The sequence below is a fragment of the Cyprinus carpio genome, chromosome A3 (genome assembly GCF_018340385.1).
Source record: "Cyprinus carpio isolate SPL01 chromosome A3, ASM1834038v1, whole genome shotgun sequence".
NCBI classification, from domain to species: Eukaryota; Metazoa; Chordata; class Actinopteri; order Cypriniformes; family Cyprinidae; genus Cyprinus; species Cyprinus carpio.
The window spans coordinates 27,253,077-27,265,023 of NC_056574.1; the positions used below are offsets into that span (position 1 = coordinate 27,253,077).

At 40.0% G+C, this 11,947-nt stretch overlaps 1 protein-coding gene across 6 annotated transcripts; it reads right to left on the reverse strand.

Moving 5' to 3' along the window:
• Window positions 1-439: 439 nt before the first annotated feature.
• Window positions 440-11,785, reverse strand: LOC109051211 (upstream binding transcription factor). Of its 6 annotated transcripts, none has more exons than XM_042727514.1 (22): window positions 10,917-11,784; window positions 9,999-10,098; window positions 7,907-7,957; window positions 7,339-7,511; window positions 7,058-7,141; window positions 6,794-6,949; window positions 6,387-6,451; window positions 6,181-6,304; window positions 5,977-6,087; window positions 5,759-5,892; window positions 5,259-5,400; window positions 5,098-5,139; window positions 4,885-4,998; window positions 4,612-4,767; window positions 4,363-4,509; window positions 4,126-4,236; window positions 3,899-3,987; window positions 3,527-3,716; window positions 3,363-3,410; window positions 3,064-3,129; window positions 2,828-2,923; window positions 440-2,584 (listed from the first exon to the last, which is right to left on the reverse strand). In XM_042727514.1, the coding sequence occupies exons 3-22, from the start codon at window positions 7,941-7,943 to the stop codon at window positions 2,480-2,482; spliced, it is 2,190 nt and encodes a 729-aa protein (XP_042583448.1). In that variant the 5' UTR covers window positions 7,944-7,957; window positions 9,999-10,098; window positions 10,917-11,784; the 3' UTR covers window positions 440-2,479. The 6 variants fall into 6 exon arrangements, with proteins under 6 accessions (XP_042583448.1, XP_042583417.1, XP_042583432.1 ...); XM_042727483.1 differs by having other exon boundaries at window positions 2,828-2,950; XM_042727498.1 differs by lacking the exon at window positions 10,917-11,784 and adding an exon at window positions 10,388-10,888 and having other exon boundaries at window positions 2,828-2,950.
• Window positions 11,786-11,947: the final 162 nt, after the last annotated feature.

Genomic DNA, 11,947 nt, shown 5'->3' on the forward strand with positions numbered 1-11,947 from the left:
ATATATATATATATATATATATATTTATATATATATATACATACACACACACACACACACACGTGTGTATATATGTATATGTACATGTGTTTAAGTCGTTTGAGTACAACGCTGCCATTTTGGCTCCGGTTAGACATCACTAGTCTATTACTGATCTTGGGTGACACATCAATTGAGCTGCCTTGAATTTGTTCCAATATCATATTTACATATAAACAAAAACATACACACACATTGAGATTTACATATATACACACAGATATACATATATACATATATATATATATACACACACACACACACATTATATATACACACTCACACACGTAGGTGTATGTATATGTACAGCCTATATACACGTGTGTGTGTGTGTATGTATCTCTCGCTCTCACTCTATATATATATATATATATATATAAAAGAACACAAAGACAAAAACTGTTTAAGAGAAGGTTTATTTGCTCAAATTGTAAATTGCAGGGATATAACATCTCTTGCTATAGAAAACGTCCAAATGTTTCAAACCTGTAGTACAAATTTAAGCTTTTTCTCTTTTTTTGCCATTTCTACAAATAAACAAACAAACACGGGAAGGGGTAAAAAACTAAAACTTACCAAATTAAAAACATGTCCCCAATTGACAAACAAATTCATTTTGGCTACAGCAGCATATTGCTTAGCCAACCGAAAATACAAACGCAATAATATTCACTCATTACAAAGGGAAATAAAAGAAAGCTATATGTACAAATACCTTACAACAGCACTGAACCCAACCCAAATCTATCTGCAAGTCTCAAAATCCTATAAAATATCAACAAATCTTGAAATGTCCACTCGGTTTCTTATCCCGGCCCATCAATCAAAACATCTATAGCCAAATTATATTTTTCAAACTGATCCAAGAACAGAAATTTTTTGCATGATACAGACCTTGATTACTTCAGATTCACATGTCTGGTACAGAAATTACAGCATCCAGATCTGTTTTGACAGCAACCCCCCCAATCATGCAAATGAAAAAGGTTCAAAGTTTTGAAGTTTTGAAAAATCACTTACAGTGCCCCTATTAGGAGGACTGCATGAACATACTTAGTAAAAGGTGGCAGCTCAGCGGAGGAAGCTGGGCTGTGGGTTTAACTAAATTTAGTTATCATTTCAGGCCAGAGCATTGGAATGAGAGAATATACCAGTCACCCTCAAAACTGTTCATATATACATAAACACATAACAAATACCGGTACCCCTCTCTTAAATAAAACACCTCCATTACATTCCTTGAGCTGGTGCGTGAAAGACCTGTGAGGTGGCAGACATGGTGGACTAATGAGTGAAATGCAGAAAGAGGAATACTGAAAAAAACCACTAGGTTTGTGAGCTAGGGATTCAATCATAAGTGCACTGAATTGTGGGGTAACTCATATCCATCATATTTAAAACCTATCATTTTAAAAAGAAAAAGTTATTTGGAGCACCAAATAAAACAGTGGTTGGAAAGCGGAACAAAACATCAGCTTCAAAAAATACATAACCATTATTAACAAACAGAAGAAAAACATGTTGGTGCCCCATCTTCAAAAAAACAAAACAAGCATACTTCTACAAGAACTTTGCTTGTGTTGCCAAACAATTAACTGATAAACTAGTCCTCCTCGTTATGTAACATCAGTCAGTTTTATTATCTGAACGAACAGCGAACTCAAACCCATCAGCTGTGGCGAAACAGCTACGGGCAGCATTCCGAAACAGGACAAAAATAAATAGTCCATTTTCACCTTTAACCCCTCGTCAGGTGCAGGTAGGGGCAGCGCACAAATGCCTGGTGAACAAGAACCGCGTGCGAGGCCAGCTGGGTCCATGCGGAAACATTCAAAATGGCTTCATTGTTCCTGAAAATACCACATTTGTTTTGAACCGAAGAAGCAAAAACAAACACCAAAGCAAAAATGGAGGGAGCAGGAAAGGGAGAGGAACAACGCTACTAGGAAGAACAGGAGAGGTACAGACAGAAGAAAAGAAAGCAAACATTCTTCAGAGTGCAGTTATTTGGTCCCCTGTACCTCCTGAAATAATCTGTGAAACTAAGAGACTCTTTGGCTCATTTACGGAAAAGAAAATGGCACCTGGTGCTCTCTATGTCCTCCTACATTTAATGTATAAACAGGGGGCGTCCTAATAACTCTTCTACAACAAGCCAACAGAAGAGCACTGCACCCTTTTCGGTGATGGGAGGAATTTAGACATCCTCATACACGTTGCCTAAAATGCCTTAAAACCTGGCAAGAGAATTCATAGAGGGAGGAAAAACTAAAAGCAGAAGTGCAGGGGAGAAGAGAAGCCAAGGAAAGAGTGTGTGAGAGGTGGCGCAGATGTGTGACAGCGGGGTGAGCCCCCTCCTGTGGTGGCTCAGACCCCCGGCTCATGGCTCAGTTCACAGCATTTCTGGCAGTCTGTGGGCTCAGCCTGCCTCGGCTCTGGCTCAATCTGAGTCTGAACCCGATGAATCGTCAGAGCTGGAAGCGCTGCTGCTGCTTTCTGACTTATTCTCTTTATCCTCAACCTCTTCATCCTCTATGTCTTCATTCTGGAAGTGAATTTGGAAAGATTGTTTTTCATTAATTTCACTCGAAGTCTGATAAGGTTTGTCAGTTGTCGCTAAAAATGAAATCCCCTATCGAGAAAACGAACAGGATTTTTCTGGAACCCGACAGCTGCACTCCATATCGCTAATCAAAATCAATATCGCAAAATCAAAGGCTGATCCTATATCAGCAAGACAGTTTTAAAATATGTGTGGAAAAAATGAACAGCATGCTATAAATCTTACATCATCATCGTCGTCATCATCACTGTCATCAGAGGATGATCCGTCATCAGATTCCTTATCTTCGTCATCATCATCATCGTCATCATCATCATCATCGTCATCGTCATCATCATCTTCCTCATCCTTCGGACAAGGTCACAATTGATACAGAACAATCAATCAGTGCATTGTGCTAACAAAGAGCATAGAGACTAATAAATGCTAAATGATTTAAGACTATGTATGATCAAACTCACCGATTGTTTGGCCTTGGGTTTCACTTTAGCAGGAGTGGCACCTGGTTTTGATGTGCTCCTCCGTTTCTGCAGAAAAGTTTAAGAAAAAAAAAAAACATTAAACAGGCAGAACGGCAGGCAGAAAGTGTTACAAAAAACATTGAAAATAAATAATATTGAATTATTTCATGTTTTTAAATGATTAAATATCACCATTTTAAATTTAAAAAAAAAATTGATTTGAGAAATATTTAAAATATTTAGTTATGGTGTATTTTGATTACACTTCAATACTGAGTAGACCCAAATTTATGACTCACCAGAGAATTATATTCTTTATATACAGCTTTCTCTTGTGATGATAAACCCTGTGAAGTAAAAAAAATATGTATTAATTTATTACTGTTGTAATATATTAGATATTAAGATATTTGCGCAAGTATTGAATAGATTGAATAGATTGAATAGCAGTAAAGATCCGTACCGCAAGCCACTGCTCAAGCAGCACTTTGTACTGCCTCTGTTTCTCTTCTGCCAGTCTTTTGTAACGGTCCTTCTCTTTCTGAGGGAGCCGCTGCCAGCGGCCTCCGATTTCACCCATGCGCTCTTTCATGGGCAGATGATTCAGCTCGCCGTTTGAGAGCATCTCCTGAGAGAACTTCTGATAACCGTTCCTGAAGTCACAGATGAAGAGAGCGTGAATAGAAAGAGTGAGAGGCTAAGACAAGCGAGCTGCCTCAAACACACCAACAGCCTTTTCCTTGTAGAGGTGTAATAATTGTAGATAAACCAACACACACACACACACACACACACACACACACACACACACACACACACACAAGAACAGACTTACGAGGGCGGTTTCTTAGGTTCCCCATCAAATTTCATTTTCTTCCCAGGGGTGATGACTGGGGCTGGCGATCGCATCTCAATCAGCTCTCTCTGCACAAGACAGAAAAACAGCATGAAGTCTTCCACACAGGAAATCAGGAAGAGAAAAACAAACCCGCAGGCAGTAGACATATGATCAGCTACTTTACTACTTAATGCCACAAAATGTTTGGATTTGTCTAGACTCACTTCATATCTCTTCTGGTCCTCTGCTGCCTTCTTGATCCACATGATCTTCTCTTTCTTCTCCATGGTGTTCCAGGTGGCCTCCATGGCTTTTTGAGCTTTTGCTCGATCATTCTGAGAAAGCATAGAAGAAGAAGAGATCAGTGAAAAACAGTAAATTATCATCAAATAAGACTGGTCATAGGGGTTGAAGACGTAGGCAAATTTTTCACTGACTTACTTGCAATTATGATTCCATACCTTGAATCGGGCAAGATAGTCGCCAATGACACTTTGTTGCCAGATATCCTGAGCTGTTTTGGGTGTTTCTGGTAGTTTCCCTTTGTCGTCTTTGCTCTGTTTTTCAGACTCTGCCTTCAGCGCAATCTCCAGGTTTTTATACTTCTCCTACAAAAAAGATTACATGTTAAAGTTAAAAAACAATTTAGATGGCTAATAAAGTAATAGAAGGATCTTAACGTTTCTGGGGCACTAAAGCATCATGATCACCTTCTTCTTGTCAGAAAGCTCGCTCCACATGCGGGCCAGCTGTCTGGTGAGCTCCATGTCAGAAAGATCAGGCCTTTCCTGTTGAAGTTTTGGGCGCTTCTCCTCAGAGAAAATAAACATTGCAGACACAGGAGGCTTGGGCTTCTCTGTACTGGACTGTTAGGATAACAAAAAAAATGGAAGGGACATAAAGATGTGAATTTGTATTTACTGTAAGCTCATTTGAATACCGATCCTTTACATTACTCAAAAATGACTGACGGGTAAACTGACCTTTGCTTTTGAGTTCTTCTTTTTGGAAGCAGGACTAACGCCTCCACCTCCCCTTTTAAAGCTGCCCATCTTCTGTTCTGACAGTATTCTCTGCTGTTCCTCCTCTGAGATACTCTGGGATGCACAGACAACATGTTTAAAATGCAAACCGAACAGAAAATGGTGCAAACAACACAGAAAGCTGAGTGCCTGTTGTCAAAAAGGTATACTTACTAATAAGTAGCGATTCATCTCAATTTCATAGTCTTTCTTTTTCTGTGTAGAAAAGAAGTAAAATAAAATGTATGCATGTTATTATTAATGGGTGGTTGAATTGTTTACAAAGAGAAGGAAGCATGCAAAATAAAAGCAATCTGCATAAATGTGTTACAAACCTGCTCACAGCGCTTTTGGAAGACATCTTTCTCGCTCTGTGTGAGGAGTTTCCAGCGCTGGCTGCACATGACCATGCGCTCTGTACTGGGAACGTCTTTCATACTGGACATCAGCTCAGCACAGAACATAGAGTAACCATTACTGAAAGAAAGACAAAAAAACCTTCACTTTAAACTTACCGTACAGAAACTATCGTTACTAAAACTATTAAAAACCACTTTCGGCAACTGAAATAAATCGAATAAAACAAACTGAAGTTAAAGTACAATATTTAAAATTTGAAGTACTAAAATTACTAAAACTGAAATAAAATTAAATCTTAATAAAAAATAAATAAAAATGACAAAAGCACAAAAATATTAAAATAAATCAATATAAATAAATAAATTATACTTTACTAATACTGACAAGAAAGATAGATAGAAAACAAACATGAACATTTCCAGCTCATATTCCACCCCGCATAAAGAAAACAAAACTTATTAGGAGTTAAACTTACGAAGGCGGTTTGTCTGGCCGCCCATCAAACTTGTCCTTGAGCTGTCTCTCTGCTTTAGTCAGAGTGGATTTGACGATGTTCTCCTCCGTGATGTTCATCTCTGGGTGCTGCTGGACAAACTCGCGCATCTTTTTCTAAACAAGGATTGGAAAGATCAAACGTTACAAAGAAGTCCACTACTGCTGGCAAATATGTCATATAAAATGCAAACGACTTACCTCATACAATTTCTTCTGCTCCAAAGACTTTGTGATCCACTTTATCCTCTTCTTGTCTGCGAGCTGTGGCCACTGCTTGCCAAGATTGTCCTTGATGTCTTTGGTAGTCGCTGAGAGGTAAAAACAAAAGTGTTTTATGGCACTGATGTGCATCAAGAAGCCAGCGTCAAATTCTTTATGAGTGTGAGTGTGTGTAGAGCATACATCTGGGTGTGCTTTGAGAAAGGCCTTCTTCTCATGGCTGTACCACAGTTGCTGGGGCGTCTTGGGCTTCTCTGGAACATTGGACTTCTTGTTAACGTTCTCAAGAAGGTCGGGATGATCTTGCCTATTAAGAAACACAAACTCTTTGAGAAAAGGCAAGATCTAAAAATGTAAATGTGATGGTAAAGTGTCAGTAAATCACTTACTTGAACTTCATCATGCTGAGCATGAACGTCTCTTTTTCTCTGAGAAAGTCTTTCACATATTTATCCTGTTCACAAAAGGTTCAGTCATAACAAACAGGTCAGTCAAAACAATGCCTGATTTGTTGACCGATCTAGAAAGGTACCACTCAAAACAATAGGTGATCCAGACCAAACAGAATATATTTTCTTCTTTTCAAAAGGACAAAAGAGCAGCCACAGATTTCAAATCCACTGAACACCAGATGAATCCTAAACCTTTATTTAGTTAACATACCATTACAGTATCTCCATAATTTCAATATCCCATTTGTCTAAAAATCCACATAAATTCCTCTTTTATGGTGGTTCTTGAAAAATTTTACAGACTATGATTTAGTGATGTTTTGTTTGAATTTTATTGCACTCACTTTTTTACGCTCCGGGAGCTCCTTGTATTTTTTGGACAGGATTTTTGTGAGATCTAGGTTGCTCATCTCTGGATGTAATTTAGCATACTTAGCACGTTTCTCCATAAAGAAACGGAAATACGGTGTCAACGGCTTTTTGGGGAAGTCTGGGTGCTTCTGCAGAGAGGACACAAATACACAAAAGTTAGTATTTGCTACCGTGACAGGAAAAACGCTGCAATTCTTAATCCAAGTTTTCAGCACTGAGCGATTAAGATCATCTACCTTCAGCTTCTTTCCTTTGTATGGATTTTTGACGTAGTCCTGCGCATCCACGATCAGCTCAGTAAGGGTGCGGAATTTGCGAATCTGATTGAAAAACGGGAATTTTAATGTGACAACTGCATAATCATTGTCCTATAGCTTGTCACATACAAAATTTTTTTTTTTTTTAAACATATTTCAAATACTAGTATCTATTGATCAACAACTAACACATTTTTGATGCATGTTTTTCTAGTCATCACAACATACAGTTGAAACCCACTGCTTACTGACTAGCGTACCTCACGTGACACTTCATGCCATTTCTGTTTGCACATCTCCCCAGAGTATGAGTTGAAAGCCACTTTCTCCCAGTCCAAATGGGACTCGGACGTCTTGTACTTGGCCAGATCTTTTTCTGGCAGGTTCACCTTCATGGCATCCAACAGCTTCAACAAGTCATCCTGCTCCCAAACTGTAATAAAACACAAGGCAAAAAGAATCTCTGAGAACCAGTAAACACATCTTCATGCAAACAAGAAAAGCTTACACATTTGTACTGCACACAAAGGTTCACGTGCAGTGGGAGACATGGTTCATGCTGAGAGCAATTTGTTTTGCAAGGCAGTTATTGTCATGAGTATGAACCTACTTATTCAAAGCATCTTACTTTGAATGCAAGGTATACATTTGATCAGACAATGAATTCCCTGGGAATCAAACCAATGCTCTACTGTTTGAACCATCAATTCAACAGACATTTAGAATCCAAAATTCTCTATAGCCATTACGGTTTGTGGCAAAAAAATATGTTTACTAATATTCATAAACAATTGAGAACCGCTGATCTAAACGATTCATGTTTCTTACCGGGTTCTTTAGCAGAGGAGTCCATTTCTCCATTCATTGTCGGGAATCACTCTAGAGAAAATGAAATGTTGAGATTTATATTAAGGATTACGAACATTGAGGTAATACGAGGTTGAAACTCATACTTCAATGGCTTTACCATTATAATAGTTTATTATCAATAGTGTTTTTTTTAAGGAACACAAAAGTGATGGCTAAAAAATACATAGCAATTATAATTCAGAAGAGAGAGAGAATAATAATAATAATAATGATAATAAAATAACAACAAAAAAAAATTAGATTAAAAATAAAAAAATATATATAAATAAATGGAAAAAAAATTATATATCACATAAAAATAAAAATAAATATTTCGCATAAAACAAAAATTATACAAAAACACCAAAAAGTGAGCATACATCTAAAGTTTTAGTTGTCGTTTGTTTTGTTACAACAGATATACAAGGATTTAATATAGATCTTAATATTTTCTAGAATGGGGGGTAACTTTCATAATCTTGCATTTGTGAATTATTAGTTTGTAAAGAAAATAAACATTTTCAAATTGCTTCTCAAAAGTGAAAAATCCAAACAAAACAACTTTAAAGTAAAGATCATAGTCAATATGTATGTATTTCACAATGAACTGGCAAATGTCTTGCCAAAGTTTTCTTGTATGAACAACGCCAAAAAAAGAAGCAAGACTGGCAAGTTTCTGGTTTATTATCAATAGTTTTAAATAAAAACGTATATTATATTTCTCAAAAATGAATATCGTGTTTATGTTGTGAAAATCCTTTTTTTCCCCCCTCTTTCTTTATTAAAAGTTTAACGAGTACCGTGCAGGTGTTTTGTAGGCTAATGTCTCGAAACAAGGAATTGCTGCCTGAAGAGTGGAATTAAGATCCAGCCCGACTCATAATGGTTGATGTTGATTACACCGCCCCTAAGCGTTCACGCTCCATCGTGAGACAGAGCCCATTGCTTGTGACGGTTTCAAATCTCAAATAACTCTGCAGTCGACACCAGCAAGAGCAGCCAATCCGTCTAATCTTCCATTCTGTCTACACAACTAAGACTTGAAACGGCTTCTCCTGCACTCGGCGAGCGTTTCGTGCAGTCCTTCGAGATCGGAGTATATTTTCGGCGGACGAGGGGATACTGGGAGGTACTACAGGAGGAGGAAGCAGCGTTTTGGGCGATAGGCAGGCAGCTGCAGACGTACACGCTTGTCTAGACGGACCAGCTGACCACGGATCGGGATCTGCTTTCGGTCTCCGTCGAGAGCGAGGGGGAAACACAGCCAGGGATCATGATGAGTGACTGCTACAGCATGCAGCACCAGAGACTGCCTCCAAACCGACGGGGCGCGGGGCTCCGCTTCCGCCACGGACGCGTTCTGGGTCGCCCCCTTTGATTCATAGCGACTGTTTTAAAAATACTTGAACATGAAGGGCTAGTCATAATCTGGTGTCGTTTAGCAAACGTGTGCGCCGACTGAATTAGTCACAAAATGGCTTTTTCCAGGGCGAGGCGTCGCCGCTGCGCTGCATGTGTAATGGCGGCGCGTCAGCCAGCGGAGTAGAGCCCGGCTGAAGGGCATTTTAACCACCCTAAAATGTTTCTAAAAAATAAAAACAAAGGTGGCTGGCATGATAATCAGACCCCGTTTGGTCTGAATAGAGCGTAACTACGATAGAAATGCTCTGAAAAAGGCTCTGGGGCTCTATGTTCAGATCAAAACACGTCAAAGTGTTTAAGTATTTATAAGGGTCTATTTAAAACCATTGTTTAAATGTAACGTTTTCCATATCAAAACCTCATTGAATTACACGATTGGTGCGGTTTATTGTGTCCACCACACGTGTAAAGTGCTATAAATGATAGCTTAGAGATATCTAAAAAGTAGGTTTATTGAAATTAAAATGTTACAGTGTTAAACCGACCTACACCGGTGCTAGCCGGCTGTAACCAGCACTGAATCCCCTTAAAGCCCTGGTGAAAGGCGAACCAACACTCGTCAAAAATAACCCTAAAATGCGGCTGAAATCAAGCTTTATTATATGTTGTTTAAAAGAGTTTGTAGTCGGCGTCCAAAATGCCCTCTTACCGTGAAGAAATCTGGTTATTTGCCCCGACTTTCGAGGGACGAGGAATGCGGGGTGAGAGCGCGGCGTGAGCAGCCCGTATGGCAGCAGGGTCTTCAAAGGCTTGGAAAACAAAAATGGAATAAATATACGATTAATTTTACTGAACACGCGGTGATTGAAGCACAGTCAGGACAAGCGAAATCCACTCATTTAGATATGAATCAATCTGGTGTATAAACATGTCATTTAGTTCCCAAGTCACAATGGAAACACGCAGCAGCCGAGACGGAGGACGCTTCACTGGCGCGTCGACTGTTCTAGAGCCGCCATACTACCCTCCGTGCGCGCTGCTGCGAGACTAATTCACCGCCAACGAGAGGAAAAACAGCGCAAACGCTTCAAAACTCACCCGGCGTGCTCCCCAAAACACAGATCACCGGTAAACTCTCAAATGAGATCGCGAACTTTGCTTTCACGGCCGGCGCAAGCAAAAACGAGCACACACGGTGTGATAACCGAGCTCCCTGATGGCGAACCAGAGGCGGCTGGTTCTTCCCTCCACAAGCCTCATGGAGTCCTGACTCGGAAATGAAGACGACCGCGCTTATAAGGTGCCCTTATCGCGCTTAAAATACGAGATTAGCGGCTTCTGGAGTTATATTCTAGAATTAAACGAAGGTTGTGGTAGGTAAATGGAGGATGTTTTTCCCCCGAGTCACTGGACGGGAAATTCGGGTAAGGCGACCTCGGAATGTACCGTGCCTTGCACCAAGTCAACGCGAATTTAAACGAGGCGCCTTTATAAAAACACAATCCACGAACGTTCTAATTTAGAATGTTTACGTTGCATTTTAGGATTTTTTTTTTTTTTTTTTTAAATCTTTTTCAAGGTTTGTTTACCCAACGGTTGGTAGGATGAGGCGCTGGTTAGCTCTTACCTGTCGCTGCTTGTGTGTGGAACTGGTGGTGGAACAAGGGGAGGGTTGAATGTTAGCCAGCACTGCGCCGCCGGTCCAGGGCACGGGCGCTCCAGTCCCCGCAGAGCTGAGAGACTTCCCCCCGCCTCCATCTCTCTCGCTCTCCTTCCAGTCAGCGCGCAGCTCTCTCGATCCGCGCATTTCTCTTTCCAGAGAGACATCCGCGTTTTCAATCTCTCCCCTTGTCGCCGCTCTCATCGCGGATGGGTCGCCCGGGTTTCGCTTCCATCTGGGTTATAAACTTGAGCTGCCGAGGCGCCCTCAAACCTCCACCCGCCTGTAGCCTCTCGGGCTTGTTTTGAACGCATTTCGTGATGATCATGTAAAGTTTTAATAAAATGAGTTAATTTGATTGAATATGTCCCAGAGTGATTTACGTTTTGATTTGTTTTTTAAGAACAAAGAAAAGCAGTTTATGAGAATTTAGTCAAATGCACTCCCAAAGTGCATGCATGATGTAAAGAGTGGACTATTCTGTTGTGTAGGCTACTTTAAACATCTTTTCGGAATTTAGAGTCTGACAGCTACATTTTTTTTTTTTTTTTTTCACGTTAAATAATTAAACCCCACCTTGTCTGTTCGTGGGCGTCACCTGCGATGTCCAATCAAGACGATCTGATTTGGAGAAAACAAGATTTTCCAATGAGCGCGCTGATTCGTTAAACATCAGAGCGCTGACGTGCGCTTTTTATTGGATTTCTAGTCAGTGCCGCACCGAGCCCTCCTGCTTCCGGAAACAATGCATAGGCCAGTGCTTTCCAAGCCTCTGTCTTTTATCGCACCACAGCCCTATCACCTGCACCGACACCAAACCAAAAATGAACTCACTGTGTATATTTGAAATCATTTAGCACTATCGATAACCTACTTAAATGATTCACCTGTAAACAGCATATACTGTGGCAGTATCTCCCTTCAATAAAACATCTGATATTGTGCTGTCACAAGGTTTGATTTTAAGGAAATTGATTTATACATGAAGTCCTGATGGG

Excerpts from the sequence above, each read along its gene's own strand:
- LOC109051211 (XM_042727488.1), bottom strand. The coding sequence starts at position 7,943 with ATGAATGGAGAAATGGACTCCTCTGCTAAAGAACCCG. Across the intron at positions 6,305-6,386 it reads CTCAGCATGATGAAGTTCAA|GCAAGATCATCCCGACCTTC; the intron begins GTAAGTGATTTA and ends GTTTCTTAATAG. Across the intron at positions 4,768-4,884 it reads AGAAGAACTCAAAAGCAAAG|TCCAGTACAGAGAAGCCCAA; the intron begins GTCAGTTTACCC and ends TTATCCTAACAG.